This window comes from Amblyomma mixtum, chromosome 2 (genome assembly GCF_055824585.1).
Source record: "Amblyomma mixtum isolate Tamu chromosome 2, ASM5582458v1, whole genome shotgun sequence".
In the NCBI taxonomy this organism is placed as follows: Eukaryota; Metazoa; Arthropoda; class Arachnida; order Ixodida; family Ixodidae; genus Amblyomma; species Amblyomma mixtum.
Genome location: NC_143013.1, coordinates 69564401 through 69591034, shown reverse-complemented (window position 1 = coordinate 69591034; position 26634 = coordinate 69564401). Strand labels below are relative to the sequence as shown.

The window sequence follows — 26634 nt, the reverse complement described above, 5'->3', positions numbered from 1 at the left end:
ACCTGCACTGCGCTCCACGAATGTAGCCCCAAAGAGAACGCCGGGTAGATGGTGCCGCTGTATCGCCTCCCGAATCAAACCCAGGTGAAAGTGCACGCCACTTTAGGACAGCCCTGGAAGAGGCTTGGGCACCTCCAAGTTCTTCCTCTCTCACTCACCGGAGAGAGAGAGAAAAACTTTATTACAACAGGAATTCGGGGCACGCCCCAGGGTGCCCGCACGACCCCACTGCACTCAAGTGTTTATGTTCCTAAGGTCCATAACACTGGCAGCCCAGAGGACAAAGCAGACGTTTTGCTCATTGTCCCTCATTCGGATCGAGAAGCGTTCGCAAGAGCGTTAGCACCAGTGCCACCTATCGATGTCACCTGAAAGCGTTCACCTGAAGCCTGCCACCCCTCGCCGCTACCGTGTCTTTTCGCACCACTTCGCTGCCCATTCAAACTCGCGCTTATGCACTCTTCCCACTGTTCTTCACATCTCACGCTTTCAGCGTTAAAAGTGCCGTTTGGCGCATACAAAGAGTTCAGGGGCTATTGAAAATACTTAGGGAAATGTCTGGAAAGGAGTTCTTTGCTTTGCGTGAGGAATGTCAAACGACCTGTGGATGGCATTTACTGCAGCGGGAAAATGGCGTCAGTACGTGAAAAGGTGGCCGGCAAGAACTTCGCAGGTCAAAGGGGTCCTTTCCAGCGCTGAGGCTCGTTCCAGCCGTCGCACGATCGAGGTCCCCATATGTATCCCTTGCCCATGCCAATATGTGCAGCGAAAACTTACAACCGGATTGAGCAGGGTCCGTATTGAAAGCTATATGCTCCGGCTACGCTTGTTATAGCCCTGTGCATGTGCACCTGCAATTGGTTTCTTTTTATTTCAGTCTCAATCGTACCTGTTTAAACTGATCAGATTTGGCAGCATCGATAATGTTTCGGGTTTAGCTAATCTTTTACGGTCGCTTTAATAGTTTATTTCTGCTGAAGACAGGATCACAGTTCGTGCACATGCCAGCAGAAGTGGCAAAACACCCTCGAACTTCTCGGTAGTAGCAGCACCAACTAGCACTTGTGGTAGAAGTAAGTTGCGTCATGTCACAACTTTGTAACTGGCATGAATATTTAATGAGGACAAGTAGTGGTGCCATTAACACCGCCTTCGTCAACAAGTTGCAGCAGAATAATAGCCGTTGCGTTCAGAGCATGCTGGTGCCCATCAAAGCGCTGGAATTAATCTGCTTACCAGGCCCATGTGCCGTGAAAACTCCTCATTACAACACGACCAACATAGTGGAGGGCTCCAGAAATGTTGACCACCTGGGGTTCTTTAACGTGCACTGACATCGCATGGTACACGGGCCTCTAGAATTTCGCCTCCATCGAATTCAGCCGCCGCAGCCAGGATCGAACCCGCGTCTGCCGGGTCAGCAGCCGAGTGCCATAACCACTGAGCCACCTCGGCGGCCGTTACAACGCGTGAGATGTGGCAGCATTAAAATAGATGCGTTAAATAAAATAGATTAAAATAAAAATAGAAATTAAAATAGATTAAAAACATGCCATCTCCAGGCGATTGCATAATTCAATTTGAACCACTGAATTTGGTTGCTTTACAGTGTATTAGTTGAGCGCGATGAAAAAACGCTTGGTTTCCAACCTTTGTACAGATGTCAAAAGGCAATGCGGAGGTTAGGTTAGAAGATGGACAGTGACAGACCAGACTTTGTCTCTGATCTATAGCATCACCCTGAAACAGCGCAATCGATATTTGCATATCTGAGCAATCACTTTGCTGTTATGACGGCGTTTTCAAATTCTTTTTTTTTTGTTTCAGCGTCTTCTCTATGAAAAAAGAACGAAACTCTTTTTGCTTTACACCGGGAAACTAAGAGGACGCCAACACGAGCATCAATCTTTCGATGTAGGAAAGGAGAACAGTACAATTTTCTGTTAGTCATGTTTGTCTGCGCACCGTTGCTCGTACGCTGCTGAAACCCTTTCAATTGAAATGAATGAGGTAAATCCTCACGCTACAGAGCGCCTTAACTACGCTCTCTCTCCTGTACGACGGCCCCCAGTTTTGACAAGCTCTCGCAGTTTGCGATAGCGTGCAATGCGGAAACGAAGATCTGTTACCGTTAAGCCTTGCGTCCAACCAAGCATTTGTGGAAAGCACATGTGTACGCGGGGAAAGTGAGAATCCGATAAATGTTGCGTAACTTCAAGGCTACCCACTTTTCGTTGCAACAACCGTGGCACTGCTGTAAACCTCAAGTGAGGCGGAAATGCGTGGGGAAAAGCGGGCAAAAGGCACAATAAAGTACAATAATAAAATGAGTGGTAATCAAACGGCAAACCTTTCCGCACAAGAAGGCGGGCATCGGCATGCGGCTGACGGAACGTTTGCGCAGCAGCAGACCATAAGAAATCAGCGTAAGCAAGCTAAACTACGGAAGAAGAAATTATAGTTTTTGTCGGATTGTCTTTCATTGAGACTGAGCCTTTCTTGTCCAATGCGAACAAAGCTTGAAAGCCTCGGCGTTAGAATTTGCCACATCCCGCGAACGACCCATAGTGTGTTCGATATCTTCCATAACAAGAGCTCAGTATTCAAATGAGGCCGGAACAATAGCGTATAATCTCTTAGAGAAGCATCTTTTCTAGAAAATTTTTTGGTTAGGCTAGAAGGGTTTCAGAAAGTCTATTGAGGTTTCAGATAAAATAGATATCTGTAGAGATTGCTTGTTGTCGAAGAGGAGGAGCAAAAAGGCCAAGTGGGAAAGCTGGTCTTGTCAGGATTTGATTTGATTTGATTCAATTTTATTTCTCAACATTCATACAAGGCATGCTTCTGAAAACATCTGCATCCCTAGCTAAAAGCTAGTTGGGATCCATGCAATTCAGTTTCAAAGTAGAAAATTGCAAGCATAGCAAAAATTAATTACATACATATAAAAGCTCACGAAATTAGAAAGACATAAATGGGTGCATAGAGAAACAATATTCAGAGCACCAAGCCTCTTTTACAAACACATACAAACACACAAAATACATGGAAAGAAAATACGCTTTCTTCACTCATTGTTTATAATCTTGTTTATAGGATTGTTTATAGGATGACCGGCTCGTTGTGTGTGCTCGGCTCTTTGTGGAGAAAACAGATGGCGAAAACACTTTCCTTCTCCGAATCCGCGTTTCCCGATCAAATTTTGTAATTCGGCTTCCCTTTGCCACTATATTTCTAGTCGAGCATTACCTTTGTCTTGAGGACTTTGATCCGACGTGCCTCACCTTAGCAGCGCGGATATTAGCTTTGCCCACGTCTTGGGAGCGCTAAGCGCGGAGAGATTTCCAAGCTTGGTCCACTAATTATGCCGGGAGATCCATTTGTTAATTACGTAATGTCTTCCGTCTTTTCTTTAATTCACTATCCTTCTTTGCCGTCTTCCTTCTGAACGTACTCTCTTCGGCCCTTTCAATACTGTTTCTATATGCATTTTTTCTCGCTTTTTCTAGCTTTCGACTTCGGAATAAGTGCCTCCATACTCTCGGGTAACCCAGAGACTGCAGAGGAAGCTGCCATAGCACTGGCCTGTGTAGGCACAAAAGCGAGATACATCATCAGTGACTCCAAAGTCGCCATACTAAATTTCAGCAGGGGCCGGGTCTCCCCTCTAACAAATACAATTCTAGGCAGTCATGTAATAAACCGGAAAATTACAATAGTCTGGGCACCAGCACATGCATCCCTGTCTGGTAATGAGACGGCCCACGAGTTCGCCCGAGGCTTTTCTTTCCGGGCGGACCCGAGCGAGGTGGTCTTTACAGAGAGGGATCGCATGGTGACCTACAGAGAAATTACACAACACTATCGTTTCCAACGAGCTAGACTTCCTCCAGCGGATAGATCCTTGTCCAGATGCCAAGCCATCAACTGGCGCCGGTTACAAACTTACACCTTTCCAAACCCCGCCCTCTGGAGTCTTATGTACCCAGGGCAATTTTCAGAAACATGCGCAAACTGCGAACTTAGGGCCACCTTGGACCACATACTATGGGAATGTCCTCATGCTCCCCGGGAGGGACGAGGTATAAACACAAAAGATCAATGGGAGACCTTGCTACTGAGCTCCGACCCGGCGACTCAGTTACAACTCGTCCGACTGGCCGAAGCCGCCGCCGAGAGTCAAGACCTTTCGGCCGTCGTCTAGGCGGGTAGCCCTCTGGCTACCCTCTTTCTGTTGGACAATAAAAGTTTTCCTATCCTATCGACTTCGGGCGGACTGTCTATTTCTTCCGTTCGTGAGTGTTTTGTTAAAGAGGAGTAGTCGATACTGTGTTTCTTACTAACGAGCTGAAGAAAATGCAGTGTATTCTGCTCCTAAATCTGATCAGAGACATTGGGAAAGCTAGAGGTCTCGTGTAGGAAACTCAGTCGAGCATGTCGTGTCACACAGGATGTTAAACTATGTACGATTGTCTTTTCTGGTTTGTTTAATATGCCAGCACGAAAATGGTTGCCTCGTAGTGAGCAGATAGAGCGGAAAGACTTGAAGATGCTTGTGTCTTCGTTTTGCCTGAGTCGTGATAGCAAAAAAGTTCCTGTGCAGGGAATATACTCTATAATATGGCTTTGTTGATTCCGAATTGTGAAATAATAACGCGCAATAACCTTTCAATCGTACACCTCCTATATCAGTGACGTTGTTTGATTTTAATGTCCGAAGGCTAATTTAGTAATTATACTGTGCCAAATCTTTTGCGTGATCTGAAAGTATGGGTTAGGTTATGTGACGATTCGTGCGCGTACACCAGTGGCCACACAAACCCGGTCAGTGACTCCCGGGAGGCGGCAGACTGCGCCATCCTGGCGGCGTGTCGCCACGGAGGGACAAGGCCACATAGCTCATAGGATGGCCGCCGACGACTCCTACGGTGGTGATTAAGCCTGCCACGAAGATTCCAGGGAAGAGCTGCGCGGAGTGGACCCGGTCAGCGACTTTCCCGGGAAGCGGCAGGCTGGCGTCGTGTCGCCACGGAGGGGGGCTCGACGCTGTCACGAAGATTCCAGGGGAGATCTGCGCGGAAGGAACAAAAGGAAGCGGCGAGCGGGCGGCGCCGCGGTGGGGGGGGGGGGGGGGGGGGGGGGCGGCGTGAAGCAGCCAGCGGCTACGGCGAAGGTGGAGGCTGCAGAAAGAAAGAAGCAAAAGGCTTAAAAAGGGGGAGCCGACGGGAGGAAAGGACAGACAGGGACGATTCGAGCGGGCGGACGAGACGGAGGAAGGCAGAAGACCGGGGCGGCGCATGGACCAGGGAGCCCGGGGTGTAGCCTTCGCTTGCGTTCGGCCTCCGACAGCAAGCCTCGATACCTGGCAGCTCATCCAACGTCTGGCCGAGAACGAGAGCCGCACAGCCGCGAAGAATCCCCAGCCCGGCCGCAGAAAACTTCCAGCCATTCGTCGAGCCCGTGCCACAACAAGCTGACTGAGACCTGACGTGGACGAGCCCTACTGCATTTCCCGTAAGCGGCATCAAGGAAGATCCATTAATTAAATCATATTCTAAAATCATTCTGGGAGTCTGTGTATCAATCTCCTCATGCCCAGTGTGGACCCAGGGCCAATTTAAGAAACCGGTCCATCACAGTTATTAGTGTCTTCCAGATTGTATGGTCCGAGGGACCACAGACTGAAAGCCAGTCTCTACCTCGCATATTCCTGCATTTAAAACTTGAAACCATCCTTGTGGCACGTTTGTATGTTAAAGAGAATGAAGCCTACGCTTAGGACACCAAAATCTGCCCATCCCCCACTGTGGGTATGTGCCATCGTTTTTGAGGCAACAACGACTTCTGTTTTCTGTAATTTTGTTGCCTCGTCATTATATTTCCTGAGGCATCACGGAGTGAGTGGCGCGCTGTAGCAAACCATTCTTGAAATTTTCTGAGGTCAGAGATAATAAAATCTTTTTGTTTAAGAGACCGATGGGAGAATTCCTGCGCATAGAATGCACGGCTAATCCCAATGGCACATTAACGATGTCATCTCCATCGTGGTATTACAACATAAAGGTATCACCGGGGTTATACGAGATTACGATATTACATTATTCTTGAGTCATTCCCCTCTCTTCATCAAACTGTTTTTAATTTTCAGTGTATACACCTGACATTTTGAAAGTGGACAATTAGCAAACATAGTTGGGACGACCAAACAACGGAAGTCTCTAGTACCAGGGTTCTACATACGTATTAGAAAATCAGAAGGCAGAAACTGTGCCTCAGATGTGAGAATATCCCCGTCAACATAAGTGAGCAACACAGACACCACTGCACTTTTATACAGCTTAACATACAAAACTTCGGAAAAATGGAAGCACAATCAAACCACTTATAGAATAGAAAATGATGGTCGAGTAGCGCATTTAGGCGAATTGCTAATTAGTTGCGCCAGCATTACAGTTTTCACTGCGGTTCCGGCGTTCAGTCTAGTGTTCACTCGTGGCAGTTCGGTTACATTCTCAGACCACTGTGATTCTTCTACCACTCCTTCTGCAGTGGGGCAGCGGTCAAGTGATATGCGCCACTGGCCTTCTATGTCAGGTGTTGTCATCGTTGGAAATTGGGTCACTTGGGTTGGGTTGCGATCCAGTTTTCTCTTCCAGAGCAGCCTCTCACGATTAATTGAGCTTCCGCCTAACACCGTGGGCTGGTGAGCAACCTGCCACAGAACTGGCTTCAGAAAAATAGATGGACACGCACACTAGGGCCAAATGCGCGGAATGGCCACTACGAGGGCTAGTTCCCTAATTAAACATGGCGGACATTGAATATACTGTAGCATTGCAAGGCTGCAAAAAAAGAGAATAAGAAACAATGTCGGATTACGCTAATGCCAAAGCACGATAATTTGTTCCATCGAAATTTTTTTAAGCTAGCTAGGGAAGGCATTTTTTAAAAATAACAGCGCGAAAAACGCGGACGAAGGGTAGAAAATTACAAGATCAGCGCTTGTCCTGTGATTTTTTACGCTTCGTCCCCGCTATTCGCGCTATTATTTTTGGAAATGCATCACCAACTCGCCCGCCTAGCTATCGTGTAGCTAGAAAAATTGAGCCTCCAGAGTAAGGATGGGATCGGGTTCCGTATGTTGGGATTTAAATTACCGGAGAAGGAAGGTTGAAATAAGTGGATAGGGATAAAAAATAAATAAATATAGATAGAAACGGCTGTCGCACGTCACTATGTCGTGAACGCATACAGATGTTTCAAATGGTGCATTGGATCAAAAGGAAAAATCTGCGACTAATGAAGCCACTGCTTACAGAAATCATTGAAGCTTGGCGAGCCTACTATTGTTGTCGCACGCTGTTGCAATCGCGTAAAGTAATTTAAACACGTTTTGTAGATCCGACCTCAAGCTTCGACAAAATATGATAGGTGAATTCAAATTAATACAAAACGTAGCATTCGCAATCTCGATATTCCAGAATATCTCCTACAGTGACGAAGGTCATGGAATCCAGATGCCAGCTTCTGGCCGACTGCGAGAATCTGTGGAATAGAAGCGAGAATGAAAGTGGCTATCCAACTCAACTACGTCCCACCAACTTGTCAAGGACGTGTAATCGATATGCAAGTTAACTGCTACAATTTGCACTTAGCTTGTGCTAACAGTCTTCCTTCAGGGATGCAAATTTGATTATCTAGGTTTTTCTGGAATTTAATGAAAGCTTATTTCCCTCAAACCCAGCTACGCATTTTATTGAAATCCTGACTGGCTCTGGCTTCTGGTTGCTTTATATCATTACGCATAGTTGCAACCATCATTTGTCGCATTTTCCCTTTTTTTGCGCGAGAATTGCTGCCGGACCAGCAATTTCTGTTTTCACCAAGATTCTATTTCTTGTGCTGCTTTTTCAAGTGGTGTATAGAGGTGCAGGAAGCAATTTCAGCGGCCAATGGCAACCCGCCATGGTGGCTCAGTTGTTAAGGCGTTCGTAGTACACGCGTTCGAACCCGACCATGGCAGCCGCTTTTCAATGGAGGCGGAACGCAAAAGCTGCCCGTGTGCTGTGCGATGTCAGTGCGCGAAGATCTCCAGGCGGCCGAAATTATTCCGGAGACCTCCACAGCGGCCTCTCTTTGTTCCTTTCTTCATTCACTCCGTCCTTTATTCCTGCCCTTAAGGCGCGGTCCGGGTGTCCACCGATAACGTTACTGCGTATTTCCTTTCCTCAAAACTAATATTCAATTTTTTTTCCAACGGCAACTCGAGGGGACATACACATTTCCGCTTTCCACAAAGGATTTCGAAGAAACATGCATTGTTAAGAGAGCAGTGGGCAGTAATTATGAACATCAAATATCTTGATTTAAAATTCATATGCATCATAGCACACTGTCGAATAAGGCGGCTTTATTTTGGTCTATTTGTGGAAATCTGTGGACAGAGCGCAAGAGTTAACTACTGAAATTCGCTACAGTAAGCGCCGCCTTCCAGAGTGAGGAATGCTGTTCTGCGTTTCCCATTCTGAGCGGTTAATTGCGGTAACTCGGCCAGAACGCCGTCCACACCATTTATGCGCCCGCGCATTCTAATGTGGCAAACGCATTCTTTAAAGATTTGCATGTGTATTTTCTTCGAGGGCGTAATGTTGTGTTGTTGGCCGTTTTCAACTGCTTGCTCGATACGGTCGCTCATGTGCAGGGCCCTGGTAGGAGTAGGCCAGGCTGGAATGCGCGCGAATTGCGCCGCCTGGTCAGCCATTTCATGCTCACGGACGCGTATGAGCTCCTGTATGGCAACGTCTTTGTATGGACTTGGCGTCGCGGATTATCGGCGAGTAGGAAGGACAGGGCGCATGTTCTGAGGAGCCTTTCGCGGACAGGGTGTGCAGCTAATGTAATGACGCTGCCATTCTCGCCGGTGCACATATCGGACCACCGCCCTTTTCTTCTATCACTCGCTGTTCTGGCGACTGCAGTATCTCCTCAGAGACCATGGCGGTTGGATGTACGCATCCTTCACGACGCCAGCACTAAAGAAGGGCTCACTCGGGTCTTGCGTTTTTCGGGTGTTGGGGCCGTGCCTGGTGACTGGGACGGCCTGAAGGAGCAGTGGCGTCACCATTGCGCCGCATCTGGTCGAGCCCTTAGGGCTCGCGTGTCAGATGAAGTATTGCTCAATGCACCCCGTCGCCTTCGTCGCTTATGTGCGCATAGAAAGAGGAGCTTTCGGAGCGCCTACAGCGCCTTTTACGGGCCTCCTCTTTGACAGCGGCTGCATAGCGTTGTCGACGCAGTCCAACTGCTCATCCCGAGGTACTTCGGTTTGCGCATCAAGAGCTGTTGAGACCTCAAGGTGCCCCTGCCTTTCCATCTACCGCCGGGGCTACGTCCCAACCAGGTGGAAGGAATTTCAGTGCTTTCTATAGCCATTTCTGGGGTATTGCTCAGTCGCTCCTTCTAGTTGCTCGCAATGTCGTTTCCGCCAACCTATTTTTAGCAGGCTTGCCGCAGGTTTCCACTCAACTCCATGACGGCATTATGGCTCTGCCAACAACAGGGGAAATCAAAGAGGCGTTGGACTCCATGAAATGAGGCTCAGCACCTGGGCCAGACGGCCTTTCTGTGAAGTTCTATTTACGTTTCTGGGATAATGTAGGCGCCATTTTCTCGGAAGTGTTAAAGATATGCTTCACTCAGCAGGCAGTAGTTCAACTGTGCCGAACTGAGTTTCACTTAGCGAAAGCTACATAGGCATGATTAAATACGGCTTATCTTTGGTATATACTTTATTGTTCCTTAATTCCGCCCACCACTTCACAGCCGCTTATTCGCCTACATTGATTGGTTTGATGGAGACAAGGACTCATCGATGGTCAGGCCCATGCCAACGACTAAGGTCTTCATGCCGTTACCACAGCCTGACATAGGGAACGTAGGTGGTTGCACAAGTAGAGTGATTCTTAAGGTTTATTGGGGTTTAACGTCCCGACGCAACTCAGGCTATGAAGGACGCCGTAGTGAAGGGCTCCGGAAATTTCGACCACCTGGGGTTCTTTAACGTGCTCTGACATCGCAAAGTACACGGGCCTCTAGAATTTCGCCTCCATCGAAATTCAACCGCCGCGGCCGGGATCGAACCCGCGTCTTTCGGGTCAGCAGCCGAGCACCATAACCACTGAGCCACCGCGGCGGGGCAGAAGGATTCTTAAGAGCAAACAAGATAGCTTGCATAAGCACTTAGGCCACATACACTGCCATACGGGTTACCGCTAAACTGTTGGTGAAACTGTCTCCTAGCGGTGGCACTTTCACTCAAACGAATCATATGGATCGTCTTTCTCTCCGCAACACTCTCCATCGGTGACTGAGAGTCGGTGGTAGATGTAGTTGAGACCAATGTGTCGCCGCTGGCTTGCCTTTGTCGCTTCTTCGCTTCTTTACGCCATCTCTTGACAAGTTGTTCTCCTTCTTCTTGGGTTTCCGCCGCTCGTTTAGCCTTTCCAGTCTCATTTTCCGTTGACGTGCTCGCTCACTGCGAGCGACGTCTGCCAGATGGTCAGAAGCGGCTTGGCGCAATGTTCGAAGATGTAGTTCACTGTACGTGCGCTCCTCAGCGTTCTCTCCTTCCTCCGCAGCGTCTATAATTATAGGTCATGCGCAGAGCTCTCGTTATATATACTCCATAGCTGACGTTACAGCCACGGCCGCTAGATACAAAGCGCAAACCTCGCTTTGCGCTTTGCATCAAGCGGCCGTGTTACAGCTGTAAAGAGAATCACGCGACACAATGTGTTTACAAGGTGGCTTTCTTATTGTCTATACCTACAACTTGTAAGGTCAAAATTCATTGTCAAAGTTCGAGATCAAAGCTCAAGACCAATTGTCACAAGCAAAAGGTTCAAGATCAAAGTTCAAGGTACAAGTTCCAGGTTAAATTTCAAGGTATAAGGTTAGGTATAGGCGCGTACCAACACTAGCCACGACTTATCGCAAGGTCGCTTGAAGGTCATTCGGAGGCTCACGGCGTAATGCGACCCAGCTAAGTAGTGCAGCTTTCGCTGCAAAATGTCGTGGTGGTGTGGCAGCGCCGCCGTTTCGCGAAATAAACGTACAAATTCGGATTCCCATTGGTGTACCTCTCTGTAATCTCATTCATATTAATTCTGGGCCGCCGTGGTGGCCCAGTGGTTATGGTGCTCGGCTGCTGACCCGAAAGACGCAGGTTCGATCCCGGCAGCGGCTGTTGAATTTCTGTGGCGGCAAAATTCTAGAGGTCCGTGTGCTGTGCGATGTCAGTGCACGTTAAAGAACCCCAGGTGGTCGAGATTTCCAGACCTTCACTACGGCGTCTCTCATAGCCTGAGTCACATAAGCTAAGTTTATTTGGACTCTCGATCAAAAAGGGGCATCCGTCCCTCTACAAAAACAAAGATACATTGCGGCAACTGATGTCGCCCTATGCACACACACTCACAGGGAACGTAAGTGTCTAAAAACAAAGATTGTCCAAGAAAGTTCTAGTGGGTCCATACGCGGGGGAAGCACGCCGGGTTGAAAACCGCGCACAAAAACCCGCGCACGAACAACGCGCACGAACAACGCGCACGAACAACGCGCACGAACAACGCGCATCATACACGCGCGCCACACTCGCGCGCCACACTTAATATGGCAGGGGCCGCACCGTAACACGGCCCCTGCCTACGACGATGAAGCGCGTAGACCACCGCCGAAGGAACTGGTGCTCCTCCAGCGACACGAGGTCCACGCACGCCTGGGCGAACATGCGCGCACGCACCCGCCACAACATGGAGTACATGCCCTCTGCGGCCGTCCTTGTAGAGCCGCTGCACCTCTCTGGCGCCACAGTACGAACGCCCCGACACAAAGAAGCATACGCACAAAAGGGTCGCGGAACCGGGAATTGGGGCCAAGGGTCGCCCCGAACATTCGCGACATAAGGACCCAAAATGTCCTAGCTACCGAACACTAAAAGATCGCGTGTGGCAAGGTCTCTACAAGTCCGCACTGTGGACATCGGGAGCAGGGGGCCACGCCCCAAGCCGCCAGGCGATCTGCCGTAGACAGGGCCCGCCAGCCCCGCAGCCTGCCGAAGTCTCGCACGTCTGCGGGAAGAGATAATGACGTCAGGTCCCACCATCGCACCTGTCGGCTTATTGCCAATTTCTCCTGTGGGGCTTCTTTGATGGCCAGGAGTTCGCATATCCGAGAGGCGGGAGTTCAGAATTGTGATAGCGTCAAGTGCATGACGCGTCACTCTGCCATGACGCGCACTGATAGCAGCAGCGGATAAGCAACCGCTGCCTATAAAAGAAGCGTCAGACGAATAAACGCTGATTTTTCTTGTCCTGCGCCGGTCCTGGCTGGTTCTTCGGTGCGGCCGCTCGGCTGTCGCACGTCGCACATTTCAAAAATAACTCTACCTCTGGCAGTGCTGCGGTGAGGGACCTGAGCGTCTGGCAGGCTATCTGGTAAAACCGAATCTGCTGCAAGGCTGTCGGGCCAACACTCTGCTCAAAGAAAAAAAGGGAGCGCGACGTGCCGAGTAGATAAGCCAGTAGCCCCCATAGCCTGAGTCGCTTTAGAACGTTAAACCCCATAAACCAACCAAACCAACCAGCATATTAATTCCAGTAAACCAAGCAGTTAACGCTCGTTACTTCAACGTCTTCCAGACGGTGGCGGCCTCTTTCTTTCCTCGGAAAAGCGCTACATGTTGGCCGGCCTTTAGCCTTGGCAGGATTGTCGGCAGCGTCTGCTTAGCAGCATGGTAAGCTCAGGACTCCGTTAGACGTCGAAGCGCCTCTCAGCAAAACCGCGCTACATTGAGTTTGTCGAAAGTGACAGCGAGATCCGGCGCCGACGAAAGCTATCCGAATGGACTACGCGCCTGCGCTGTCAGTGCCCTAAGTAAAGAAAGCACACTGTAGCAAGCAGGACAGCGCGACCGGTGAATACGACCGCGATATATGTGCGAATCCGTTGGGCTACTCCTGCTTGGCAATTGGTTTGCTCATTTAGGAATAAAGGTTAGCATATCCGTTTTTCAGTCGATTGGCAGGGGTGTATCCCCACGCTAAATGGTATTGATGTAGTCGAGGAGTGACTGGTATGCTGAGTCGGGCAGGTTGGTCAAAAAACTAGACGATGGCCTTATCCTTTCCCGGCGCAGTACCCCGTTTCATTTTGGAGAGACGCCCGCAGATCATTGAGCCGGAAAGGTTGATCCAGCTCTCCAACCCAACGAGGGAGGACTGGGAGGCGATCCTGCTTGGCTGCCACGACTTACAGGCCCAACAAGCCTTAGTTTGGCGCGCCCCGGTGACGGCCACCGCTACCTAGTGCTCGTAAGGATCGGTCCCTTACGGGGTGATCCAAGCATACCTCCGGTTCCTTCCTAATAACTGTTTTCACCACCACCTACCCCCTGCTTGGCGCGTGCCAGTAAGTGATTCCAGCAATGCTTGGTGGTGGTCGTCGTGGCGAAAAACATTTGTCTTCTGTTAAATTTTTGAAGAGAGGTGATTGATGTAGGACCCTATTGGCCCTTTCCCCTCACAATGCTAGGTGCAAGCAACGCCGCCCGCGTCTCTTGAACGAAGGCCTTTCAGATCTTGAGGTCTTGACAGCATTGCAGGGCCGCTTCCTTTTCTTCTCTGGTGGGGTTCGGTTTTGGGAGGGATAGATGTGCTTTATTGGCACGCCAAAACCAGGTGGAAGGTGTCAGCCACCTCCCTACAGAACTTGCACGCGCCAACAAAGGATGTGTTGAAATGCTTAAGAACCGCCGGGAACAGTAAAATGTTTGTGAGAATTTTGATGAGGAGGCGCTCGTCAGCGCGATCCAGTCCCTTAGAAGGGGCCGGGTAGCGCCGGTGCTCCTCCTTGTAGTAATTGATGATGTGTGTGAAATTAAGGCCCCGACTGTCTGATTGGGAGTAGGCTTGCAAGCACAGGGAGATAGCCCGAGGAGAGAGTGTCCGGCAGCCTGATTGGCCTGTTCGTTTCCTTGTAGTACCTGGTGACCGGGGGCCCAAATCAGGTTGCCTGGCGTTGGACCTTCGTATCGGCAGCTAGACTGCAATATGCGCCAGGCAAGCGGAGGAGCCCATCCTAGATCATAGTTCCGACAGGCCCCTCGCGAGTCGATGATGTGTTTCGACTTGAGATTAATGAGCGCCAGAGAAATTTCAATCTCCTCCGCGTGTGTTGCTCTGTAGACTTTGAGAGTGAGCCTGCTAACTGTGTTTGTTTCGACTGTGGCCGTGTACCACCCCCCGTGGTGTGGGTCGGCAACGTCCACATAATACACGTGTTTTTGGCGACCATAGTATTGCGCCAACGCTTCCGCGCGCACCTGGTGACGACCGCTATGGTCTTCTCTGGATATGTTTCGAGGAAGGGGTTGGACGCGGGGGCGCGTCTCCTGGGCTCTGGCACTCTCTCCATTTCCTCAATGTGGCAGTCGTGTTTTATGTGTACCGGGTCCAAGAGGCTGCGACCGGACGTAGTATGTGCAAGACGCGTGTATTGGTTGACTAAGTGGGCTTCTCGAAGCTCCCAAAAGGTGTTCACCACGCCTAAGGCCAGAAGTGCCTGGCTGGACGTGGCGACCGGGAGGTCGAGATCCCGCTTTATGACTTTCCTGTGGATGACCTCCAGTTGGTCATCATCGTGTTTGCGCACGTGCAGGTAGGGGGTCGAATAGAGGATTCTACTAGTAGCGAAAGAATTGGCAAGCCGCAGTGCATCCTTCCTTTGTAATCCGCCACGCTTGTTGGAGATCCGGCGGACCATACGGTCTCCCACAGTGCGAAGTTTGGCTAGAGTGGTGTCGGCTCTGCGTTGGTGGTGTATGAAGAGGCAAAAGACGCAGATCTCGGCCTCCCGGATCGGTCCCGAGGGGAGACTGATGCGATGCGGAGTTATGTGCCGCAGGGAGGGAACGTGCCCAAACTCCGCTTTACCTGGGGCGCACAGGAGTCCGCAGTACGCCGCGTAGTCGGCGACTAGGGTCGCCGCTGCTTGCAGGCAAGATTTCACGTGACCCAGGTTGGCTTGCGTGGCCCAGATTGTAATATCATCCGCATAAAGAGCGTGATGTATCCCGGGCAGAGAAGACAATTTGGCGGGAATATGAAGCATTGTCAAACTGAAGAGGAGGGGAAGCAGGCAAGGTTTGGAGCACCTGAGATTGAATTACTTTGAGCGCTTGCGTTGAGGCATTCCGGCAACGTATGTGAACGCGTTTCGTGTCAGATGTGCGACATAGGCAAAAAATACAACAAAGCAAGCGGCCAGAATCGTGGGAAGAGTCAGCAGTAAAAAGAAGGGCATGAGAGAACAGGACCCCTAAGTCTCTTAGACTGCATCGTCACGAGCAGGGTAACGTACAGCCTCCCCTACCACGGACTAAATAAGCAAGTGTCTACAAATCGACACCATACTACGCAAAGTGTACAAAACGGCGCTCAAACTTCCAATCTCAACGCCAACCGGAAAGCTAATGGCACTGGGAGTATCGAACAGCTTCGACGAAATACGAGAAGCGCAACGTAGTGCGCAGCTAGACATACTCACTCAAACCAGAACGGGAAGACACCTAATGAAGAAATTAGCGCAACTACTAAGTACACAAAAAGACGAGGAACAGATTAGTAATGAAGACAGAAACAACATTCGGGTAAGACCCATACCCAGACATATGGACCCTAATATACACCATGAAAGACGACAAGTCAGAGTTCGAGCACTCAGCAGCGAATTCAGCGACAATCCCAGCGTAGTATACATGGACACAGCAAAGTACCGATACCAACGAAAAACGATCGCCGGTGTTAGAGACGAAGGAGGTAAAGGAGTAACCGGCGCAACGATAGACAACCCAAGCATAGAGGCAGCTAAAGAAGCCGCCATTGCTCTGGCAATATCGCACGGCAACGCAAAAGGACAAAACCTTAAAATAGTGACGGACTCCAAACCAGCATGCAGAATCTACACAAGAGGCAGGATCGACAGCATCGCCAATCATATTCTACACACGACGACAAGACATATAAACACTAAACATAGTATAGTGTGTGTTCCGGAACATGAGAGGACGAGAGGCAACGTGGCAGCAGACGAGTTAGTTCGAGGGTACGTCAACCGAGCAGACTCAACACTTTGCACCACGGGCACCTTTTACCCTGTCACCCCCACGTACCCAGACATACTCGATCATTACAGGGGTCAGCGGAAACGCTACCGAACCACACACAAAAGGCTTGCCAAAGAGGAGGCGGTAGACTGGCGCAGACTACAAACCGGTACCTACCCGCATCTGCACAAATTACGCAAGATTTTCCCTACACGATATATGCAGACGAATGTCCGCGGTGTCAGGGTAAACCTACACTAGAGCATGTCACATGGACCTCCCCTAAGGCAGACTTAAAGCTTAGAATAGACTATCCGAGAGTGACGCAGTGGGAGCGCTTTCTAGCCAGCCAGGACGAGGAAGAGCAACGATTTCTCGTACGCCGAGCCACGATGGCAGCAGTCAAGTGCGGCATCCTGGATCAAGGTTCGACTACGAAGCCCAGTGACCCGTAATGGTCAGTAACACTTGAAATTTGTCATAAATACAGTTTTTCCATCCATCCAAAATATATCGCAGCAGCAAAGTACCCTAATTAAGTCAACAACGCGCACGAACAACGCGCACCATACACGTGCGCCACACACGAGCGCCACACTTAATATGGCAGGGGCGCACCGTAACACGGCCCCTGCCTACGACGATGTTTGTAATGGCTCTTAGATGAGCCACATGCATTTTCAAGCTATTATCTTTAGCTTTTGGCCTGTGGCTCATTCTAAAGAATGTGCACATTTGTGAAATAAAGTTTGGATTCAATTCAATTCAATTCAAAGTTGTTTCTCTCCCTCTGCCCTACCTATGTGCGGGCAACGATTGCTCGAATACGGAAATGCGCGAAAGTCAGTGTACGACAATTCTGTAATAGTTAAGGTGGTGCCATGAATCCGTCTTCTCGAGCTCCGAAAGAACAACACAATTAAGTTGGTTTAAACACATTTTTATGTGATGATACATTGCCGATTTGGTGGCAATGGTTGCGCATAGTTCCTTTTCATACAGCGTTCTGCTGATAGCGTAACTTTTCAAGGCATTGCTTTTATGCAGAACTTAAATTTGAGGAGGGTGGTGTAGGCTTATTGCAAGGCAGGTTAATTCGATGAGTCAGCTGAACGTGCTCGCATGAACGGATGGATGGAAAACTTTATTAAGCAAGCGAGTTTGGACTTTTCAAGGTCCCAGGGCAACCGCACAGCCCTCACATTACGCGCATGTGTGCAGGCCACGCAAGGCCATGGCACTGGCACCCCGCTTCACACAGCGAAGTTGCGTGTCCGGGTCCTGCGAAGCAAGAAGGGCCTCCCATTCCTCTCATGTTTCGTTGGCAGGCTGTCCCGGTGGAGGATCGGCAGGGCAGACGAAGAGGATGTGGTCCAGGGTGGCGCGCGATTCTCCGCAGAGAGTGCACTCTAGGGAAACGGGCCGGAAGTTGGATAGAAGCTGAGGGTAATGAAGAGTTCGGGTCTGGATTCGCCTCCAGAGGCTTTGTTGGGAGTGGGAAAGCTGGGGGTGGGGAGGGAGGTAGAGTCGACGGGCAAGGCGGGCTTGTTGAGTCAGTTCTGAGAACGTGTTTTCCCGCTCGCTCGAGAAACCTCCGCTGGGGGCGCCATTTGCCCGGCAGATAAGTCCTCGGGCTATGTTATAGGCGGCCTCATTTCCAGGATTGCCAGAGGGAGCCGGCACCGACACGAGCTCAATACGCCTATCGGAATTTAGGCTGCACATTCTCAATATCTGCCACGCAGCGGGCTGAACGCGTCCGCGGACGAAGCTAAGAGTGGCTGTTTTGGAATCACTACATATAAGCCGCATTGGTTTGGGCGATGGCTATTGCTGCAGCTGCTTCCTTTGCTTCTTGCATGGTAAGGGGAGGGAGGGTGGTCGTGTTCGCAGTGCAGTTGAAATTACTGACGATGACAGCTACGAGTCCGCGGCGGTGGTATGCACACCACCGGTCTCACGTGCAAGCAGGATAACCCCACAGGTCTGGACAAGACATTCCGGCTACTGAGCCGAAGTTGTACGAACCCGGCCGCTGCGGCCGCGTATCGGTGGGGGCGAAACACAAAAGGCGCGTGTTTGCTGCGCGCTGTCAGGACCCGTTAAAATCCCCAGGTGGTCGAAATTATTGTGGGGATCTCCTCTACGCAACCACTTTTGTTGCGAAAGCGACACTACGCTAGTTCCCGAGCCATTTCGCCGAGCTCTGGAAAGGACAAGCTGCGCATGCGCGAGGAGCGGGTGACGTCACACGGCGCGCAGCTGGCGCGCCAGGGCCGCCGCCGAGCGCTCTCCATCCCCTCGCCGACACACCCTCTCTCTCCGTTTATGAAGCCCAGTAGCGATTGCGCATCGCCATCTGCGTGGTTCGTGGTGTATATAAAATTGGCAGTGGCTTAGCTCTGCTATGCCCGGATATACGTAGTGTGTGCTGAGGGCGAGGTGTCCACACCTCGGTGGATACCTGAACCAGAGGGAAGGCGCATAACTGCCCTCTTGGAACAGTGCACACCTCAACCACGCTTTAAGCAAAGTGGCGGTTGTGAAATGTGTGTGCTGCATGCGTTGGCATTGACAACGTTGTGCCAGAGGCCGCCGCGGTGGCTCAGTGGCTATGGTGCTCGGCTGCTGGCCCGAAAGACGCGGGTTCGATCCCGGCCACGGCGGCTGAATTTCTTTGGAGGAGAAACTCGAGGCCCGTGTACTGTGCGATGTCAGTGCACGTTAAAGAACCCCAGGGGGTCGAAATTTCCGGAGCCCTCCACTACGGCATCTCTCATAGCCTTAGTCGCTTTGGGACGTTAAACCCCATAAACCAACCAACCAACGTTGTTCCAGAAACGCGGCTGAAGTCATAGGCCGTCGGTGTTCGTGTGCTCATTGGCGTTGGCGTTCACCACGTTTTACACTCCGGTCATTTTAAGGAAAGGAAGTGCGCATAATGGCTCCCTGGGTCAGTGGACGCCTGAAGCATGCTTATAGGTACGTGGGGTGATGTTAGAGAGAGATGTGAGCTGCAGGCATTGAAAACGTTGTGCCAGAAACGCTGCGCTGAAGCCATAGGCCATCGGCGTTCATTGTGTTCGTTTTCCTTGTTGGTGTCAACGTTTTACACTCTGATCATTTGAAGGAAAGGAAGTCGAGCGCGCGCGCACGGCGAGGCAACCCAGCTATGCGTAGTGACGTCACTGGCTCCTCGCGCATGCGCAGTATGGTCGTGCAAGAGCACGCGAAACGGCGAGTCTGTGAGGAATGTTGGCTTGGTTTATTCGTGTTTAACGTCCCAAAGCGACTCAGGCTACGAGGGACGCCGTAGTGAAGGGCTCCGGAAATTTCGACCACGTGGGGCCCGATCCACCAGCCATTTCTGGCCGGCGGGCTGAGCCAATACCTCCTAGAAAGAGTCTTTCTAGGAGGTATTAACTGAGCGGTCCGTAAAGCAACCTCCCAGGAAGAATGAGTGGGATTGGGGATGGGGGATACTGCCTTTGGGGAAGGACGTTCCCAAAAGTAGTAAAAAAATGTGGATCTGGGCACGCCACAGGTGTTACAATCAGGAGGAAAGGTGGGGTGAAAGCATGCGAGACGGTGGGGTGAAAAAATTCAGGGGGCACTTGGCTCTCTAAAGTGCTGCAAGGCGAAAGCGTTTCCTGGAGCACTGTTTGTTTTTATTTACTTTTTATTTCTCATATTTTGTTTTTTATTTATTTCTTGCTCCTTTTCTTAATTTTATTGTTTTTTATTTTTAGTTCACATATTATTTAATTTTGTTTTTATTTTTATTTTCTTATTTTTACTTTTTTTTCCTTTTCGTGGCTTTACTCCTTTTATTTTATTTATGAATCCCATGCATTCACTAGATGCGCCTTTATTTATGCTGGAACCTTGAGCCTTTTAAGCAGTGACGACGAAAGGCGGACGAATCTGCCGACGCGTCTGTCGACACGGCTGCCGACGCGTATGTCGACACTCCTGCCGACGCGTCTGTCGACGCGTATGTCGACGCGTCTGTCGACACGGCTGCCGACGCGTCTGTCGACACTCCTGCCGACGCGTCTGTCGACAAGGCTGCCGACGCGTCTGCTAACGACAGTATGAGGCATTAAAGGCTTTCGCCTTAATAAAGCAGACTGTCTGTAATTGTCGCCATGTGGCGCTGGATAAGAGCGACAAGGTACTGTGGGGTGGTGGCAGTGTCATACGGCTGAATTTGTAAAATGTGGTGATTTGGTGATATGTAGAGAGGACCGATGGGGATTCTTGTACAGGGTTGGTTGCCTGATCATCCGGGCTCCAGGAGGAGAGTTCTCGGGCCAGCGCATGAACGCGCTCATTACCGGGGATCGAGGCATGCCCAGGAACCCACGACAGAGCAACCGTTCGGTCGAGAGAGGTGGCCGTGGTAAGAATATGGTGTGTTGCCGGCGTCGCCACGCCCTTTAGGTAGTGGCTGTACGTGCAAATTTCGGTTATGTTTCTGTCAATGTTGGAGTGGGCCAGAGCAAGTGCGATGGCGGCTCCTTCCACCTCTGCAGGCAAATTAGTTCGGATAGTGGCGGCGGCCCCCACTGTGCCGTCTTCATAGGCTGCCATTGCCGTGAAATATCCTACTATAGAACTTTGCGCCGCGTCGACATAAAGGATATCGGAGCGGTTGCTGTATGTTTTGGTGTAATAGCTCGCTCGTGCCTGCCACCTACCGTGATGGAGAATAACACTCATATTGCGCGGTAAGGGCTCCTGATATATGTGATCCTGCGTGCGCAGAGAAATCATGTAAGGTGTAGGACTTGATGGGGTGGGAATTGGTGGATTGAGACGTAGCTGTCGCAGTAGGCATTGTCCTGTTTTCGTGCGACTCAGGCGGACTAATTGTGAACTAACATCGCACACTACACGGGCCCCTAGAATTTCGCCTGCATCGAAATTCGGTTGCCGCGGTCGGGATCGATCTTCCCCGCCGCGGTGGCTCAGTTGTAAGGTGCCCGTCTACCGAACCGGGGTACCCGGGTTCGAACCCGACCGCGGCGGCCGCGTTTCGATGGAGGCGAAACGCAAGAGGCGCTCGTGTGCTGTGCGATGTCAGTGCACGTTAAAAATACCCAGGGGGTCGAAATTATTCCGGAGACCTCCACTACGGCACCTGTTTCTCTCTTTCTTCTTTCACTCCCACCTTCCTCCCTTCCCTTACGGCGCGGTTCAGGTGTCCGCCGACATATGTGAGACAGATACTGCGTCATTTCCTTTCCTCAAAAAACCAATTTACCAATTTTAGGCCGGGATCAAACCCGCGTCTTTTGGGCCAGCAGCCGAGCACCGTAGCCATAGCCACCGCGGCGGGGCTCAAGCAACAATATATGGCTACGCGCAGATGTTGCTTTCGCAATCAGCCAGATTTAACCAGAGCTAAACCGCAACAGACCACAACCACAGTGGGTGGTGGAGAAAACGTTCATTAGGAAGGTACAGGAGGTATGTTTGGATCAGCCCGTAATGGACCGGCATACGGAGTTGCTCATGGTGGAACGGGTGCATCTTCCTCGGGGGCGGCTTAATGAGCAGCACCGGGTGAAGGGGTCGAGCGATGGCGAGGAGGGTTGGTTCGTTGGCCGGTATTCTGATTCCGAGGAGTGTAGAGATTTGTGTGAGCCTGATGTATTGGGCCTATCGGTGGGCCTCCACGAGCGCGAGACACTTTCTACACCATATTCTCCCCTCGAGGAGTGTAGAGATTTGTGTGAGCCTGATGTATTGGGCCTATCGGTGGGCCTCCACGAGCGCGACACACTTTTTACACCACATTCTCCCCTCAAAAACAATTTTAGCAAACAAACCATACCGGACTCCGTGCATGGACTCCGCTTACATGCCGAATGTTGCTGTACCAGTGCTGGTTGTCACCCTGTACAACACGAGCAGGCGTGCAAACACCCCTTTTAATAAGGCCATTTAACACGGTCTGTTTTTTTGCGGACTTCAATAATTGAAGATGTGCGAGAAATCGGTCTTCTGGGACCATAATATTTTAAAGCTGTAGTGGCATTTTTACTTTGCTCATATTCTTTTAGACGTTTTAGTGCATGCGCCAGCGATAAGTTGTAACAAAATCATGCCCAGCACGAGTGGCGCCAACCAACCCCTGGTGTTGCGCATCTTTCTCCAGAATTTTTACCTCTTTTTAAGGCCAGAGCCTTTAACGGCTCATACTCGCGGTGTCCATCCGTGCGCTGGAATCGTGCCAACTGTGGCCTCTCCTCCGCGCAGCGGCGTAACCTCCTCCGTAATTTGCCTTCGTCTTCATTTTCTTCATTACGGCCCGTCTTTCCGTTTCTTCTTTCACTCCCACTTCCTCCCTTCCTCTATAAACGGATGACGGGTGTCCACCGAGATATGCGAGACAATTACTGTGTAAATTTCTCAAATTGATATTCTTCATTACGGCCCCTCTTTCTTTTTCCTATTTCACTCCCACTTCCTCCCTTCCTGTACGGTGCGGTTCGGGTGTCCACCGCGACGGTAACTAGGCAACTTCTCATGCGGCCTCATCAACAACAAAACAGCACAATCCAGGCTTCCACTGACCCAGGGAGACAGTTTGCGTACTTCCTTTCCTTAAAATTACGAGGAACTTTAGCGGCTAAAGTTGTGAAAGGCGAAAGCCTGAGTGCTGCATTCTGCTACGTGATTGTTCACTTCACATTCTCTGGGTGCATTAATTAACTGCCAATTAATGACGCTTAATCTTTAGATTTAGGAGTGGAACACCACTGCGTGTGGTAGCTCTGCTAGGGATTTCAGGGAACGCCACCGCCCGTTCGGCGCAATGCGTTAGAAAGCGGGGCCGTAATGAAGAAAACGAAAATTGTATTTGAGGAAAGGAAATTACGCAGTAACTGTCTCACATATCTCGGTGGACACCAGCCGAAAATAGTGTTTGAGGAAAGGAAATTACGCAGTAACTGTCTCACATATTTCGGTGGACACCCGTCAAAATTCGCGCGCCGTGGTGTCACGACCATTTGGACCAATTCGAAAAGCGGACAGATTTGCTAACATGTCTTGATCACGACAGTATGAGCCATTAAAGGCTTTCGCCTTAAAATTATCGGAGTGTAAACCGTCAACGCCGACGCCAATGAACAAAATGAACGCTGAACGAGCAACGGCGACGGGGATGCCGCGAAACGGGCGCCAAAGAGCTGTGCTCTAAAACACCACAATAAAAAATTCAGGGGGCACTTTGGCTCTCTAAAGTGCTGCAAGGCAAAAGCGTTTCCTGGAGCACTGTTTGTTTTATTTATTTATTATTTTTCATGTTTTGTTTTTCTTTTGTTCCTTTTCTCATTTTTATTGTTTTTATTTCTATTTCCATTTCTTATTATTATTTTGTTTTTATTTTTGATCATTTTCTTAATTTTATTTTTCCTTTCCTTCACTTTATTCCTTTTATTTTATTTATGAAACCTATGCATTCACCAGATGCGCCTTTATTCATGCTCGAACCTTGAGTCTTCGTGGCGGAGTGGCCGTGTCTCCGCTTCAAATGCCAAAGGCTCTGGTTCGATTCCTACCCTCGGCGCAGTTTCTTTTTAAGCAGTGACGCCGAAAGGCGGACAAATCTGCCGACGCGTCTGTCGACACCGCTGCCGACACGGCTGCCGACACGACTACCGACAGCGTCTGTCGACACGGCCGTGTCGACAATTTTTAAGGCTTTCGCCCTAAAAATTGGCGGGCGCTTAGCTTTGGTTAAGCCTGGTATGTTTCGAAAGCAATAGCGCAGCGCCTCCAACTGAAGGAACGCAGTGCGCCGCGTCTACAGGTCACGCGTGGCTATCGGCTGCCGCTGCGCGACGACTCAAAGCGTCTTGGAACGCAGTGCGCCGCGTCTACAGGTCACGCGTGGCTACCGGCCGCCGCTGCGCGACCACTCAAAGCTTCTTCGGAAATTTTTTTTTATTTTGTTTTTGATGTTGTTGCGACTGAGAGAAAGAAAAATTGGCGGTGACTGAGCTTTGGTTAAGCCTGTTAGGTTGCGAAAGCAACAGCGCAGCGCCTCCAACTGAACGAACGCAGTGCGCCGCGTCTACAGGTCACGCGTGCCTACCGGCCGCCGCTGCGCGACGACTGAAAGCGTCTCGGAACGCAGTGCGCCGCGTCTACAGGTCACGCGTGGCTACCGGCCGCCGCTACGCGACGACTCAAAGCTCCTTCGGAATCTTTTTTTTATATTTTGTTTTTGATGTTGTTGCGACTCAGAGAAAGAAAAATTGGCGGGGGCTTAGCTTTGGTTAAGCCTGGTAGTTTGCGAAAGCAAAAGCGCAGCACCTCCAACTGAAGGAACGCAGGGCGCCGCGTCTATAGGTCACGCGTGGCTACCGGCCGGCGCTGCGCGACGACTGAAAGCGTCTTGGAACGCAGTGCGCCGCGTCTGCAGGTCACGCGTGGCTACTGGCCGCCGCTGCGCGACGACTCAAAGCTTCTTCGGATTTTTTTATATTTTGTTTTTGATGTTCTTGCGACTGAGAGAAAAAAAATTCAGGGGGCACTTTGGCTTTCTAAAGTGCTGCAAGGCGAAAGCGTTTCCTGGCGCACTGTTCGTTTTTATTAACTTTTTTGTTTTTCATATTTTTTAATTTGTGTTCATTTTCTTGTTTTTATTGTTTTTATTTTTATTTTCCCGTCTTATTTGATTTTGTTTCTATTTTTGTTTATTTTGTTTTTATTTTTATTTCCCTTTTCTTGACTTTATTCCTTTTATTTTATCTATGAAACCTATGCATTCACTAGATGTGCCTTTATTCATGCTGGAGCCTTGAGCCTTCGTGGCGGAGTGGTCGCGTCTCCTCTTCAAATGCCAAAGGCCTACGACTCCCACCCTCGGCGCAGTTCTTTTTTAGCAGTGACGCCGAAAGGCGGACAAATCTGCCGACGCGTCTGCTAACGACAGTATGAGGCATTAAAGGCTTTCGTTGGTGGCTTAGCTTTGGTTAAGCCTGGTAGGTTGCGAAAGCAAAAGCGCAGCGCCTCCAACTGAAGGAACGCAGTGCGCCGCGTCTGCAGGTCACGCGTGGCTACCGGCCGCCGCTGCTCGACTACTGAAAGCGTCTTGGAACGCAGTGCACTGCGTCTACAGGTCACGCGTGGCTACCGGCCGCCGCTGCGCGACGACTCAAAGCGTCTTCGGTAATTTTTTTATATTTTGTTTTTGATGTTGTTGCGACTGAGAGAAAGAAAACATTGATTTTTTTCTCTTCTATGTTTCTGTCTTGCTGCGCTGAACTTTTCCGCTGAACTTGGCATCTACAGCTGGTATGACGTCACAGCGGCAGTAGCGCCACAGGTGCGCAGCGCGGCAAACACACACCGTAACTGCAGCCGGGCTCTCTGAAGGAGCGAGTTGGTCGCCCATAATCTACAGCTGGTATGACGTCACAGTGGCAGTAGCGCCACAGGTGCGCGGCGCGGAGTAACTGCAGCCGGGCTATCTGAAGGAGGGAGTTGGTCGCCTATATTCACTCCGCTAAAGGTCAAACGTAACTGCGGCCGGGTCACGCGAAGGCTTGAAAGTGTGAGTAGTATTGCTTTCGCAATAAAAAAAGCGTCCGCGGTCGACAAAGGCAGAAAATTACGACGAACTTTAGCGGCTAAAGTGGTGAAAGGAGAAAGCCTGAGTGCTGCATTCTACTACGCGATTGTTCACTTCACATTTTGTTGGTGCATTAATTAACTGCCAATTAATGTTTACCTTTAGGAGTGGAACGCAACAGCGTGTTGTGGCGCTGCCGAGAAGTCCCCGGAACGCCACCACTCAATCGGCGCGATGCGTTGCCCTTTGAACGCAACTCTTTTTGAGGAAAGAAAATGGCGCTGTAATTCTCCGTCATCTCGGTGGACACCTTATCCGCACCGTACAGGATGGGAGTAGGTGGAGTGAAAGAAGAAAGAGGGCCCGTAATGAAGAAAATGAAAATTCTATTTGAGGAAAGGAAATTACGCAGTAACTGTCTCACATATCTCGGTGGACACCAGTCGAAAATTGTATTGAGCAGTAACTGTCACATATTTCGATGGACACCCGTCAAAATTCGCGCGCTGACGTCACGACCATTTCGACTGATCTGAAACGCGGATAAATTTGCTAACACGTCTTGATCACGATAGTATGAGCCATTAAAGGCTTTCGCCTTAATAAAAACCGCACATGCGGGAAGCCCGCCACGTTCCAAGCGGTTCGGGGAAGCGGCAGTGGTTTAGAATTTCCAAAGTGTCTTCGGCAATTTTGGTTGGTTTTTGAGGTGGTGGTGATGAAAACTTTATATGCAACAGAGGAGCTTGGGACACACAGGTCCGTGGGCCCCCCTCACGGCCCCACCCAACAAACCAAACCAAAAAAGGAAGAGCTGACTGCGCAATTTCTTCTACGATTTGCGTAACTTTAACGAGCGCTCATATTGTGAGCGAATGGGAGA

At 50.2% G+C, this 26634-nt stretch overlaps 1 protein-coding gene across 1 annotated transcript; it reads left to right on the top strand.

Moving 5' to 3' along the window:
• The first annotated feature begins 554 nt into the window (after positions 1-554).
• On the top strand, positions 555-4253 carry LOC149359669 (uncharacterized). The gene is made up of 2 exons (XM_089567725.1): positions 555-582; positions 3510-4253. The coding sequence occupies exons 1-2, from the start codon at positions 555-557 to the stop codon at positions 4202-4204; spliced, it is 723 nt and encodes a 240-aa protein (XP_089423851.1). The 3' UTR covers positions 4205-4253.
• The last annotated feature ends 22381 nt before the right edge of the window (positions 4254-26634 follow it).